Source organism: Callorhinus ursinus, unplaced genomic scaffold, assembly GCF_003265705.2.
Source record: "Callorhinus ursinus isolate GAN/ISIS: 27379988/994484 unplaced genomic scaffold, GSC_fseal_2.0 scaffold12, whole genome shotgun sequence".
In the NCBI taxonomy this organism is placed as follows: domain Eukaryota; kingdom Metazoa; phylum Chordata; class Mammalia; order Carnivora; family Otariidae; genus Callorhinus; species Callorhinus ursinus.
This window is the reverse complement of record NW_027397074.1, coordinates 444,534-458,936: the sequence shown is the minus strand read 5'-3', so window position 1 is coordinate 458,936 and position 14,403 is coordinate 444,534. Positions and strand designations below refer to the sequence as shown.

At 43.5% G+C, this 14,403-nt stretch overlaps 1 protein-coding gene across 1 annotated transcript; it reads right to left on the bottom strand.

Annotated features, from left to right (window-relative positions):
- Window positions 1–3,868: 3,868 nt before the first annotated feature.
- Window positions 3,869–13,989, bottom strand: SFRP4 (secreted frizzled related protein 4). The gene is made up of 6 exons (XM_025872709.2): window positions 13,150–13,989; window positions 11,806–11,886; window positions 11,644–11,709; window positions 9,162–9,360; window positions 6,430–6,493; window positions 3,869–4,426 (listed from the first exon to the last, which is right to left on the bottom strand). The coding sequence occupies exons 1-6, from the start codon at window positions 13,592–13,594 to the stop codon at window positions 4,241–4,243; spliced, it is 1,041 nt and encodes a 346-aa protein (XP_025728494.1). The 5' UTR covers window positions 13,595–13,989; the 3' UTR covers window positions 3,869–4,240.
- Window positions 13,990–14,403: the final 414 nt, after the last annotated feature.

Genomic DNA, 14,403 nt, shown 5'->3' with positions numbered 1-14,403 from the left:
GATGTCCGGCTTCCCGCAGCCTTGCCCAATTCTCCTTAAGCGTGAAGGAAGTCTGAAGCGCTTCCCGCCAACCCTCTTTCCCTCACACTGTCCACCCTGCAGGCCCTGTTTATCCCCCTCCCGTTCTCTCTCACAGGCATTTCCTCCAATGGAATCCTTCGACAGTTAACTCCATTTTGTGCTTATCAGTTAAAAGCCACAAAGTTCACAATGAACTAAAATTTTTGGTTGGCATGTCTGTCCCATGACATATCTTTCAGGGTAAAATGCTTTTCAAAAAAATATTTTCCCGTCAGGAACTATGATCAGGATTGGCATATATCATTCTGTAACCAGAAGCACTAATTTGTTCTCTTATTGCTTTTCCTGTGGTGATAACGTGAGGCTTCCCTCTAATAGCCTGGCTTTATGTTACTGACAAACCAGAGCCCTTTGGTCTGTTAAGGTGAAATTGAGTAAGTTTGGGAACCCAGATCTTTCTCTGACTACACGTGAGGCATCAGACAAGCACTGGTGTAGCCTTTCTCCTGCAGGTTAGAGTGTGGCTTCTAAGGTCCCATTCAGCTTTTGCATTCCACAATTCCAAGTAACCGTTTTTGCTTTTTGAATTGGTGATAACAGCAGGTAGAGACTTGTGGCAAAAAAAGTGCCCCCCCCTTTTTTTTAATTCAGGGATTGGGTCCACCAAACAGAAGTACCCTCGAGCTAGCTCAAGAAAAGGAGTTTTTTTTATAAGTTTGTAATAGGCAATCCTATAAGCATCCAAGGACAGAGACCAAAAGTGTGTTCACACTGCATTGGTTCCTTTCTTCCTTCCTTCCCTTCCTCCTTCCCTCCCTCCCTTCCTTCCTTCCCTTTTTTAAAGATTTTATTTATTTGAGAGAGAAAGAGAGAGAGAGCACAGGAGCGGGGGGGAGCGGCAGAAGGAGAGGGAGAAGCAGACTCCTTGCTGAGCAGGGAGCCGGACATGGAGCTCAACGTGGGGCACGATCCCAGGACCCTGAGCTCACGACCTGAGCTGAAGGCAGACACTTAACCGACTGAGCCACCCAGGTGTCCTACACTGCTTTGGTTTCCAACTAGAAAGGAAGAAACTAAGGTTATTTATATTCTCACGTGTCTTAAAAATAAGACTGGACTGAGGGGAAATCTATTGGCATGTCTGCTACACCCTAATTCTTTGGTTTCTCTAGCTGACCAGTTATACTATTAAATTTGATTCATGAAAAAAATTGAGAAGTTTGCAAAGGCTTTCCCCAGAAGTTAAGAAATTTATCATCTACCTATCTCTCTATCTTATTTATCATCTCTCTATCGACTCTACCCTCTATGAGGTGCTTCATTACTCATCCCCCAGCTTCTGAGTATTTGGAGAGTTGAGAATGTTGTCAGTGATGGCTCACAGAGGAAGAGCAGAGCTTTGCCCAAGGTGACATCCAGTTCCCAGCTGAAATTTATAAAGAAATATTGACAGGGTGAAACAATCTTAGTGAGGATTTGGAAGGTTAGCATTTTTGCCTATCTGTGATCCAACATCCTGATGGATAATTGGCACTATAATCAAGAACTTTCCTTGGTGGGCATACCCCTTGGCCCAGCAACGCTACTTAAACTGACTTCTCCTGAAGAACTAATTAAGGATGTGCACAGATATTAGTTATCAAGATGTCGATTCAGTTATTCAGTATGTTAAGAAACAACCTGAATCTCTAATAACATAAGGGTTTGTCGAGTAACGCATACCATGGAATACAACAGAGCCATTATAAATGAGGTGGCAATCAGCTTTATTGACATGAGAACCAGTCTGAATAAGAGGCTGAGTGAAGAAGGAAGGTTAATCAACAGTATGTATAATAAGCTCCTAGGTTTTTTTCCCTCAAATCATTACATAAATGCATAGGAAACACCTGGAAAATTGTATACCAAAATACGAACAGTGATTACCTCTGCATAGCAATGAGTAGGATAAGGTAGGATTTTAATTCCACTATTTTTATTTTATGCATTTATTAAATACTTTATAGAAAATACATGTTTACCATATTATTAAAAGACCAACAAAATTATTGAAAAAAATAAATGCCTGCAGTTGTCCTTAATTATGAGATTTGCTGATCCAAATATTGCAAAATAAGTTATTTTTTTCCTCACTAAAGTAATCCAACTCTCAAACAATTCTCATTTCAATACCTCAGCTTTCCTTTCCATATATTTTTATTTTCCTCCTCTCACATGTATTTCGATGGAGAAAATATTGAAGGGAGAGAAAGAAACTTTTGGCTCTCACACAAAGGCCACTACTGTACTTGTCACATTACCCTCAGTGTGGGCTGATGTTTGCTTTTGACTTTTTCATAATAAATAAATCAAGTGGCCTGGTTCATCTTTTCTCATTTAATCAAACTGATATATGTGCCCAGTTACATCTTGTCTAATGTATAAGTGTGCTTAGCTAAGTATTGTATAATGTGTTAATGTTCCTAATGAAGTATTACACTCATCTAATATTCAGTATGCAATTTCAGTTAAATATTTAAACAATGTTTAAATATGTAGTCCTCTCCAAACTCTTATAACCTTCAGGATTGTACTTAGGGTGTTGACTTTTTTTTTACATATGTTTTTTTCTCCACTTCCATGGAGAGTTCCATTTCTGATTCCCCTCCCCAGAGAATCCCTACAACACTGAGGAAGTAGGCTAGGCTGCCAATTCCTTTTAACGGCCTTGCATATGCTGAGGATGCTATGCTGAACCCCTCTCCTGCTTTCCTTAAGGGCCAGAGAAGTTTGGCCTCTAATGGAGCAGAAACATACACTGAGTATTTTATTGGTACGCTAATGTGGGTCCATCTAATGGACTCCTCCAACTCCAGTGCCCTGTGGTAGTGACAGAGAAGAGGGGAGCCCATGCCCACATTCTTATTAACCCCATTTCTCCACTTGCCCTGGGCTTACCCACACACCTCACTTCTGTGTCTCAATGGCTACAGAGATGAAAGGAGATTATGTGTCTAATGATCTTGTGTGAGTACGACAGGTCACTTCATGCCTTCTCTGAGAAGCAGGGACATTGGGAAAGCTAAAGGAGATTTTATACTTCAGCTTTCAGATTGTTCCTCTACCTCCTTGAATGGAGAGGTGACTGTAGTTGTCGTTCCAAGCGCAGAGCTGGTGTGTGGCAGGGGTACCAGTGCGGGCTGAGAAGCAGGGACTTTGGAGGCTTGGCCCTCCCCCCATTGGGCCCACGGGACCTTAAGCACCAGTTCTCCGCAGAGAGAAAATTTCTCTCAGGCTTGGCATCAAGATACCTAGGATGTCCTGGGAGATGAGATAAGCACCACATCCAGGGGTGTAAAATTCTTGGGGGTTGAGTCACTGGTGCATAAATCGTAATAGAGAAACGAATTCTGTTTCTGGTGTCACATAATGATTACTAATGAGAAGCATCATGAATGTGAATTCAGAGCCTTGCCACCCCCGGCATGGTAGCCAGGAAACAAGGATCCAGATGTGGTGTGTCTGCCTTTCCCTTTTATTTATTTAGTTATCATTATTATTATTTTAGTTTTTAAGGTTTCTAGCTAAAAATGAGCTGAAAGGGTTCTTTGTAAAAAAAAAAAATCATTACAATTTTCCATATCCTGCTTTTCTAGATTGTTCCTCAATACCTCAATTTTCCATATCCTCCTTTCATCACAGAAATTCTTCTGCGAACAGCAAACACATAAAGATCTTTTAGACATTCATTCCTCTTGCCTTCCTCCTTAGAATCATTGTATTTTCAATCACATCTTAGAATATCACGAACCTTCTAACAGCACAAGTCAAACTGAAATAAAACATATTGTGAAAAGAAAAATGAGTGTTTTGTTTGTAATATGGCATTTATTTTACAATGCACATATTAGGTCAAATGGTAAGAACCAAAAGCATCTTTTCCCCAAACAGAGATGTCCCAGAGTAGGCCCCACAAAGGCTACTCTGAATGCCGCCAGAAGCTTTGTCCACCAGCTTTCAGCTTTCATAGACCTTCCACACCAAAGGACATACCTACCACTACGGCTTGTGGTGGCTGAAAAAGAAAAATGGAAGCAGATCATTAAGAAAAATGCTTCAAGATGTGTGTAGGAGGAGTTCTGCAGTTGTTAAGGCAAGGGGAGTGGGGCCTTCCCCAGGCTGGCTGGGCAGCGCCTGGCCTCGGCCTGAGAGGCAGTCTCCGTTCTGGAAGGCGGCTGGCTCACACTCTTTTGGGGTTTGTTCTCTTTTGGGCACTCCTAGCTTTAATGGTCTTCTTGGGGCTGGCTGGTTTGGGAGCAGGCGGCTTTCCCTTTGGCTTCGGGGTGTTGCTACGACTGGTACGCCCCACTGTTCGCTTCTTGTCCTGAACGGTCCTCTGCTGTTCTTGCAGCCTCTCTTCCCACTGCTGGGAGGCAATTTGCACACATGACCATCAGAGACATCGCACTGTGTAACGCTGGGAAACTGATGTCAGAATCGATGCCATTTTTTCCCCCCTGTAGGAGCTGAGTTGAGACAACAACGAATAAAATCGCCAGCCTGCATTGCTGGGCACTTGGCACACACCAGAAGATTTGAAAAGTGCTCAAGATGGGATGAAGTCTCGATACCCATCCATTTCACGGAAGCTCCCAACAGCCCTGCTAGGTTGGACACCATGGTGGTGGCTAGGAAACGGCACACACGGCTCCTTTGCAGCCGGTCACACAGCTGACAAACGTCAGAGCTGGGAACCAAATTCATCAGTCTGACCCCGGGGCCCAAGGCCCCAGGCCAGGCACTTTTGCCCCGCGGCCCTGTGCGGCGACATTTGTGCACTGCAACGCCTTCTAAAGAGGCTCTGACATGGCAGAGAGCAGAAGTTTACCCAGCCCACGAGGAAGGACAGGGGATCTCCCAGCGCATTTGTGGGTGGGTTCACCTAATGCTCTTCCATCCAAGACAGAAGCCCCTCCTGCCTCTAGTAATCTGCTCAGTGTTAGCCACCCAGAACCGATGAGAAATGAGACTTTCTGGATAGTTGTTTCCTTCATAGAAAAGGACTCACTGCTTATATTATAAAGAAATACTATAAAGAAATACTAATACCATAAAGAAATACTGAGAGCAGCATGTAAGAAAAAACTGAAAAAGTGGGTCCACTTAAATAGACATCGCCTTTTAGCATAACCTATACGCCCCTACTTGGTCAGAGTGTATTTCATTCAGCAAAGAGTTTGAGCATGACCACAGGCCCGGCATTGTCTGAGGCACTAGGAATGCAGCGAAATGAGAAACCCGGTCCCCACCCTCCCAGGGCACAAGTCTAGTCTGTTCTGAAATAATGAACTCATCAGGTTTGCTATTACATGGTGCTAGCTTCAAATTCTCACTGAAGCATATTAGAATGTTTGCTGCAAAAGTGAATGGCCCAAACAGCTCTGTGATTCCTGAAAGCTTGCTTTCCTCTCAGGTTCTTATGGTGGACTGACTTTCTACATTGATGTTTCTAATCTACGGTAGTCCTGGAAACTGGATAACCAATCCTGCTAGAATTTTCTGTCCAGTAAGGCTGAGCAGCTCCTGAGTTTTTAGCTCAGATGTGACCGTCATGTTATTCCGAAATGCACGGAGTAGGAGAGGCTGTGTTCAAACTACCTTCTCCCTAAGTCACTATTAATGTAGCCTTTTACCTTGCAAACTGAGAGGCCCCAGGCTGTAGTAAGACCTTTCGTGAACCTGAGAACACAAATTCTCCTAGATACATCTAAACGTATTTTCAGGAGAGGGGACGCTTTAAACATTTCCAACCAATGACCTGATTTCTTTAGTTCTGGTGTAATCTCATATCTCTGGGCAAAAAAATTATTCTAACTCCCTTAATTGAATTACCAATATTTCCATGATGTTGCCACTAAAATCATGGATTTGGCCAAAGAATGATTACAGTTTGTAGATAATTGATTTTGACAAGAGTCTCAAAATTATCTTAAATACAGGGAAAGATTATGCTTTGTCCAGAGACAGAATGAATTTTAGAATTGCGTATTCACACCCTTATGTGTCTATGTCTGTTTTAAGCCCTCTGGATGTTAATTCTGCTCAAGTACCTGACTGATTTCGCTAAAATAGTTAAATAAAATACCATAAAGAGATAAAAAAAACCAACCTAATTTAACCTGGAAATAATCAGTCGATCCGTATTGAATGCAACCAAATCACCTCTGAGGCTGAAGAGAGGTTGATGCTATAGCTTCCAAGTCAGAATAGCTGTGGTCTTAACTACTTATTCAAAAGGCAAACAGGGCTGCTATTACGGCCCCACACCCCAGAGCCTGGAGATAGAAGAATGTGAAGAATCCCCCAGCTCTAAAGAATTTCTTCACATGCCCTTAACTCCATATTGGTAGTGTTGCTAATTATACTTACTATGGATCTTTTACTGAGTTGATCTCTCCATTTTTCAACTAAACAGTTTTCAAGAAGCATCATCCTGAAAAAAAGTAATTGATCTTGAGCAATTCTGATTATGAAAGGAAAAAGTTTAAAAACCCCAAAATTTGTAAAAAACCAAAATTCTTTATAACTCTTAACTGTACACACCACATGTATACCATTCATATTTTACTAGCATTTCCTTTTATTCTTCCTTGTCCCTATATATATATATATATATATATATGTGTGTGTGTGTGTTTAGATCACACTGTAGATTGAGATCATACTGTACATTTTTTATCATTCTATGTATTTTCTCATATAATTAGAATAATTAAAAAATACAGCTTTAATAACCATAAAATCTTTCAACAATGATATGCATCTTATATATATATATATATACATATATATATATATATGCACTTAGGCCTTTCTCTACTGTTGAACCTCCTTTTGCTTAGCTACTATTACCAGCATTGAGTCGAATGTCCTTGTATATATATACTAGTGTGCACTGACTCATTATTGCCTTAGGACAGATTTCTGAAAGTAGAATTACTGGGTCAAAAAATATGTCTTTTTGGGTGCCTGGGTGGCTCAGTCGTTAAGTGTCTGCCTTCGGCTCAGGTCATGATCCCAGGTCCTGGGATCCAGACCCGCATCTGCTCCCTGCTCCGTGGGAAGCCTGCTTCTCCCTCTTCCACTCCCCCTGCTTGTGCTCCTTCTCTCGCTGTGTCTCTCTCTATCAAATAAATAAATAAAATCTTTAAAAAAAAATGTCTTTTTTCAAGGTTTTCCAAGCACAGTGCCAAATTGTTTTCAGAATGTTGAACTTTCGTTCAAATTATTTTTTAATCTGGGTTGGAGAATTAAAGAGGTAAATTTAATACTATTTGTATTTCTTCTGGAACTTGTCCATATAGATTTATGTACACATTATTTATATATTGTAGTCTTAATGTATCAAATATGAACTTACATGACCTCTTTATACAGTAAGGTTACTATTGCAAATATTTTTCTCAGTATTTATTGGCCTTTTTGGGTAATTTTTATGTCCATGATATTATGTCATCAAAAGTATATATTGACATTTTGCCCTTGTAATTTCTTACGTTAATTTCATGTTTGCAAAGTATTTTGCCCTTCAGATTTCACATATCTATTCACCTAATTTTATCTTCTATGATTACATTTTAAAAATAGCTCTTTAATCCATTTGAAATTTATTTTATAGTACAGTATAAAGTGAAAATATGTACTAGTTTTCCAAATAAAAATATTTGCAACATTTACTAAATAATATATTCATGTCCAATTGATTTGCCATATCTCCTTCACAATCAGTTATTTTATGCATTAGAATCTGTTTCAAGACTGTTTCCTCTGTGTTATTTACCTACATGTGTACTCCTGCCCCACATGGCATTAGCAAGTGTAGCTCAGTACCAGTTTTCTGTTTTTCCTAAGTAGATCTCCTTTCAAATGGTATTTTCAAAATCTCCTTTACATGCCCTTGCCCGTTTGTTCCTCCAAATGATCATCAGCATCAATTATGAAGACATAACTCCCAGTCATTCAAAAATATTTTTACTGGTATTTTCATCAGAATTATATTAAGTCTATAAGTGAACAGAAAGGATGACAGGAAAGATGCTATTTAATTCATTTATAATCCATTCATCTGTCCCAATAGGATTTAATGACTAGCAGTCTGGTAGAGTCCCAGAACCGCATCTCATTCTGTAGCAGATACAAACACTATGCAAGAGATGAGCCCAGAAACATTCAGTCAACATTCATTCATTCATTCAACTTCTTCAGAGAGACAAGGTGTAAGTAGAAGAATAGTTTTAAAGCCAAGAACACAAGGTGGTATACACAGTGCGAGGATGGTACCCAAATACTGACAGGATATAGATCAAGGAAGTATTCAAGTGAGGTCAGTTTCAAAAGGGGTTTTGGCGAAACAGTCCATAGCTGTATCCAGAAGAAACAGATAAGCATTAATGGCAGGGAATCAAAGGGAAGACTAGTTATATAAAAAAGGAGTCATTTTGCTGGAGATGTGTCCTGCAGCAAGTTATGGGGTCCTTCCTGGAACCTGGTCTGAAGAGGTTGATTTTTCCATTACAAGGAATGTACCAGTATATAAAAAGATGCCAAGGAAAGAGAGGTGGGGAAGCACACTCCCAGAGATATGCGTATGTGTGAGTCTGACTGTGTGTGTGTGTAATGGTTTATCAAACAAATACTGTACATTTATATTGTATATTAGGAAAATGTGGACCTGTCATCTCAAATGGCCGTCTTTACTCGATCTGTAAGTTGTTAAAGAGCTCCTAAAAAATATTCAGGATTTGCCACACTAAGATTGATTTGAATGGTTTGAAAAGAACTGTTTTAACTCATAGTAGTTTATCTGCCTACGATTTTTGAAGTCGCTTAATGAATTCTGGGCTTGATTTTTAAAGATTCCATTCAAATAGTCCTATTTCGATTTTTCCTTAATACCATGAGGAATTCAATGATATTTAGGATATGTGATATGGTAACAGAGGCATCTATTAAAATGATCGATTTGTTTATTTATTTATTTAGTTGTCTTTTAAAAAAGAACTACTGGTGCCATTTTTTTTTTTTTTAATAAACCATCCCTGCTAAATGAGATTCACGTTTCTCGAAGCAGCGTGCAGTTGCTTCTGCCCCTTTGTGCCTACCTGGAGCGCCACTCGTAACACATGATGAGAACGTCTTGGTGGGGCAGGATGTGAGGACACTGGCAGGAAGAATTTGTGATGAGTGGGACCTGCATTCGAGGAATGGGGGACAAGGACTTGAAGATCTCTTTCACGTCCACCACGGTGGTCACTTCGTTACAGCCACTCCTCTGCACGGCTTTTATTTTGGCATGAATGACTGCGATTGAAAAAAGTGACAGAAGTGTTGATGAAGCCTTGGGAGACAAAGAAGGATGGTGCATCTGCGCCAACTCCTGAGCCTCTCTTAAAGAATCCCTCCTGTAATTATGGTCATGTCCAAGCTGCCCAGACGCAGGCAAGGAGCCCACATAATCCTATTGTCAGCACTGTCTGCCGAGGCCCGGATCCTGCAGCAGAGTGCAGGAGTGGGGGGACGAGCAGGCTCCCGCGGGGCTCTGCCACTGGCTCGGCCACTGCTCCGCATCGGCTGCAGCTGATAAAGAATGGCACAGATTGTTCCCAGCCTCAAAATCCTAAAATTAGTCCCGTTTGTTTGCATGTTTGTTTGCCCAAATCCTACCTGGAAATTCATGTCAGGAACATCAATATTTGTTGATCCTCTGCCTTGTGATCATCTGAAGTGAGGATCATATGTTCTTGAGTTCAGAAGCCACTTTTTTTTAAGATGTATTATTTGCGAGAGACAGCGTGTGGGGGGAGGGACAGAGAAGGAGGAGAAAGAGAATCTCAGGCAGACTCCCTGTTGAGCCCGGAGCCCAAGGTCAGGAGATCATGACCTGAGCCAAAATCAAGAGTCCAACGCTCAACCGACTGAGCCACCCAGGCGCCCCTCAGAAGCCACTTTAAAGTCTGTATGGTCCAACTACCCATCTGATGCTTGAATTTCCTCTCTTCCAAAGGAAGTTATTAAATCATAACATTTTTGAACTGGAAGGAGTCTCTGAAGATCACTGCTCTCAATCCTTTAATTGCACAGACTGTCAAAGCCAGGTCTGTGGTGAGCAGAAGTATAACTGTTATTACAGATGGCTGTTAACATCAGCATGTCTGATCAAGCTTTAAAAATTCTGGCCCTTTTGGTCCCTTGCTATTACTGCCTTCCATGGAATTGTAATCAGCCTCGCACGGATCTGTCTTGGATTCCGTCCTAGAAAGCTGGTTTATGAAGAAGCCAAAGGACTTAAATAGAAATCGTTTCATCATCAAAGTAGTTATGGACAACAGCAAGACAGTGAAACTCCGGTTAGTAAGGAGGGCTGGATAGTGTCAGATGAGACAAAAAGCAGATTAGATTAAGACAATATCTACAAAGAACAGTTTTAAAACAACAACAATGAAAGCTACTGGAAAAGACAGTGCTTTTTTTTTTCCTTTGGTTGAGTTACCCACATTGGCTATGTATAATCTCAAATCTTACGATTCAAATAAAAGGTTATGTTTTTCAGACTTTTATGTTTTTAATTTAATTAATTTTTTTTAGGATTTTATTTATTTATTTGACATAGACACAGCAAGAGAGGGGACACAAGCAGGGGGAGTGGGAGAGGGAGAGGGAGAAGCACACTCTCCATCAAGTAGGGAGCCTGATGTGGGACTCAATCCCAGGACCCTGGGATCATGACCCGAGCTGAAGGCAGACGCTTGACCGACTGAGCCACCCAGGCTCCCCTTCAGTCTTTTATATGGCCATGATCTTCCTACTTTCACATATGAAATATTACATAAAGTTCATGATTTAAAATTTCAGTTTGAATTACGGAAAACAAAGTTAACAAATAAAATGACCATTTTGCCTAAACAGTTCCTGTTATTTCAGCAGAAGTAATTTAAGAGATGCAAAGGTACATATAGGAGCCCAAATAGATATTTTAAAAGAACATATTTTTAATTAAATTTACTTTCAAATGATAATAGAATTAAATTTACTTAAAAAATTAAAAATAGCCTGATTCTTTGAAGAATGTGCTGACTGTTCTTTCCAGTAAGAGAGGAAGGGATTTAAACCATGTCAATACTTGTACATATTTCCCCGCAATTCCTTTAAGATGTTAAATATCTACAGGTTTTTTTTTTTTTTTTTTTTTACAGGTATTTATAAGTAAAAAGAAACATGGGCAGGTCTTAGTTCCTGGGCCTCTGGGCCTCAGATAATCCAGCCCATGGATCACTCACCCATCCTTTAGGAAACCTCAGGAAGAGAACAGGTCAGATGGGCTGGCCTGGCTGAGTGGCCTTTTTCCCTAAGACAAGGAGGACCTCGAAGGCAAATTTGTGCTCTGATCCACATCACTGTTCTCCCTGGGTAATCTACTTTGGTTTTGCTTAATTTACCCAAAAGAGCAAGACATTTTACAGTTGTCTTTGTGCCATCGAGAACCCACGTCGAGAACCCACATAAGTAAACCCTTTGTCATCAGCTCTGTGGCTGGCTTTGTAACGTGGCAAGTCCTCAAGTGAATGGTTGTGTCCGATGACTTACCGTAGCTGTAGTTTCTGCTCAGATATGTCGCCAGAGTGGGCTTCACCTTCTTGCACTTGCAACGGTCTGAAGGAGATGAGAGAGAGACGAGAAGTTGGAAAAGTGTCCTGAAACCATTCTGGGGGGGAGGCAGAAAGGGAACCTCAAGGTGACAGAACTCACCGGGGCTTAGGCGTTTACAGTCAACATCAAGAGGCCTTTCCTGAACCATCATGTCTGGCGTGATGTCTATCCACTTAACGTCTGAAACACACACAGAGCCGCATGGGTGTGGTCAGTGACTTAGCCTGTTCACCCAGCTGGAAAAAAGAACTGTCTGGAGACACACCCTAGCACAGTATCACAAAAGAAGAATACTACAACGTAAAAGTGCATATGACTGTCGACTACCTCTTTCACACAGACATTCCTGGGCTTAGGAAAGAAGAATTTTGAGCGCGATTTTACCCATTGAGCACAAATTGATGTGAATGTGTGTCCATTTGACTTGGCTGATACACACAGCTAGCTTCCCTTCCAAATCCATTTTAAAATGTTGGTTTTTCCAAGTTGACAGTTGACACTAATCAAAATGTCCAGAATATTTCCAGATCATCACCTCTCCTTTTGCAGTGCAGAAACAGTCCACAGCTATATGTAAATCCCCCAAAGCATAACCCTCTATCATTTATATAATGTAAGCAATAAATATGTTTTTTTTTCTAAAGCTTTGAATTAGAGAGGAGTTTCGATTTTCCCTTCACTTTACTTCCCCTTCATGTATTGGGCAATGCTCTGAGATAGAACCTCAAAAACTACACTGAAGCAACACCATAATCTCTTTAAATGTGCAGGAACCTGGGTCAGGGATAAAAGCATGCAAAATGCTCTTAGGTTTCATTTCAAGAAATGGAATTAAACTTGCTCCTTCATCCTAGAAAAGCGGCAAAATGACAAAAAAAAAAAAAAGGAAGCAAAAATTGTTATCCAGTTAACGAAGACGCCACAGAGTTTGACTATGAAACCGACGTCACAATTTTCCAGAACGACTAAATTTACAAACTTGCACTCCTGGTGGGGAGTGATGACTGGTACTGCCTTTTTCGGCAAGAGTTTTCAAGAGCTGACACTAACTGGAGAATCCTGGTGGGACTGTTTTCAGGATTAAACGATACACGTAAAGTGCTTAACGCTGGCTCAGCCCCATCCTATGCCCCACCTGCCATTGCCGCTTTTCTCTGTCAATAACAATGCCCCCAGTGGCTCACTTATAAGCACCTCCTCACCCCGCACACACATAATCTATGGGACGTGGTGTTCTTCAGCTTCCGAAATTCCTTTAGGGAAACCAGACTTTTCCCCAAAGTCAGGTCACCAGCCCTTCCCACCTCCCCCAACCCTCGGAAGTGGGGTGGGGGGTGCTGACCGTCCACCCACTGGCATCGGGAGAAGTGGTCGCCCGGTTCTCACGTGGCAGCAACAGCCAAGAATGCCCCTCGCCCCCTCGGTCCTTCCCCTCCGCCTCACCCTCGGGGAGGTCAGTGACGATGGCCTCCGGCGAGATGCACACGCCGCGGTCGTAGACGGGCAGCTCGTCGCAGGCCAGGCTCTCGGGCCAGCTGTGGTTGTACATCTTCATGAGGGGCTCGCAGTCGTCGCGCGCGCGCTGGCACACCGACTTGCACGGCTTGATGGGGTCGTGCAGGAACTCCAGCGTGCAGATGGGCGCGTACATGGCACAGAGGAAGAAGCGCAGCACCGAGCTGCAGTTCACGTCCACCAGCTCCTCGTACTGCTCGATGGCCAGGATGGCGTTCTCCTGCGTGCTGTGGTGCAGGTGGTTGGGCATCCGCGTGATGTTCCAGGGCATGTGCCGGCACATGGGGATGCGCACCGCCTCGCAGGGCGCGCCGCGCACGCCGAGCGCCAGGCGCAGCCCCAGGCACAGCGCCGCTAGGACGGAGAGCAGCATGGCACTGCGCTGGCGCGCTGCCGCCCCGACCGGCAGAAGGGGCCCCCGGCTTGCTGCCCCCCTAGTCTCTCGTCCTCCCTTCCCCGGGGAGGAAGTCCTTCGGGGGCACGGGAGAGGCTCTCCGCCCGCGCTGCGGTTCGCAGCGGTGCGGGGCCGCGGGAGCGGCGGGGGGTATCCGGCGTCCGGCGCAACGAACGCGAGCAGCGCCAGCCCTCAGCCAGCGGGGCGCGGACCCGCCCGGGCAGCTCCAGTCCCCGACCCGGCAGCTCCGAGCGCAGCCGGCCTCGGCCATTGCGGGACCCTATTTATCCCGACACGTCCCCTGACGTGGGCCCGGAACGCTCCCTTGGCAGCGGCGGGCGCGGCGCGGGCTCCCCCTAGGCCGCACCCGCACCCCCCCCCCCCCCACCAGCCCTCGCTTTGCCGGAGCGGTGACATCATCTCCTCCGGGCCTCAGCCCAGGGCTGGAATCCTGCATTTCCCCAAAGTCCCTCCTTTTTAGTCTGGCCAGTCCTTTTTCTTCGCACCAAGAAACAGAGTCTGGCAGTCGTTTTGGACACCGGATCCAAGAGGGTGCAGGAGAGGCGAAGACGCTATTTGGGTCAAAGCTGAACTTTGCGCCCTCTCTGCCTTAGAGGTTCCCCAAGTACAGAGTTGGAGGGAAATGGGAACTTCTGCGGCCCTTTAATTCTGAATCATGCTTGCTTTCTCCAGTAGGGGGCATGAGAAGCGCTAAGCGGCGAGACTACTGTGTGGGACCGGATGGGCACGTTATATAAACAAACGCCCCCCCCCCCGCCCCCCGCCCC

Excerpts from the sequence above, each read along its gene's own strand:
- SFRP4 (XM_025872709.2), bottom strand. The coding sequence starts at position 13,594 with ATGCTGCTCTCCGTCCTAGCGGCGCTGTGCCTGGGGCTGCGCCTGGCG. Across the intron at positions 11,710-11,805 it reads CTGTAAACGCCTAAGCCCCG|ACCGTTGCAAGTGCAAGAAG; the intron begins GTGAGTTCTGTC and ends CATCTCCTTCAG. Across the intron at positions 6,494-9,161 it reads TGTTACGAGTGGCGCTCCAG|GATGATGCTTCTTGAAAACT; the intron begins GTAGGCACAAAG and ends ACTTTTTTTCAG.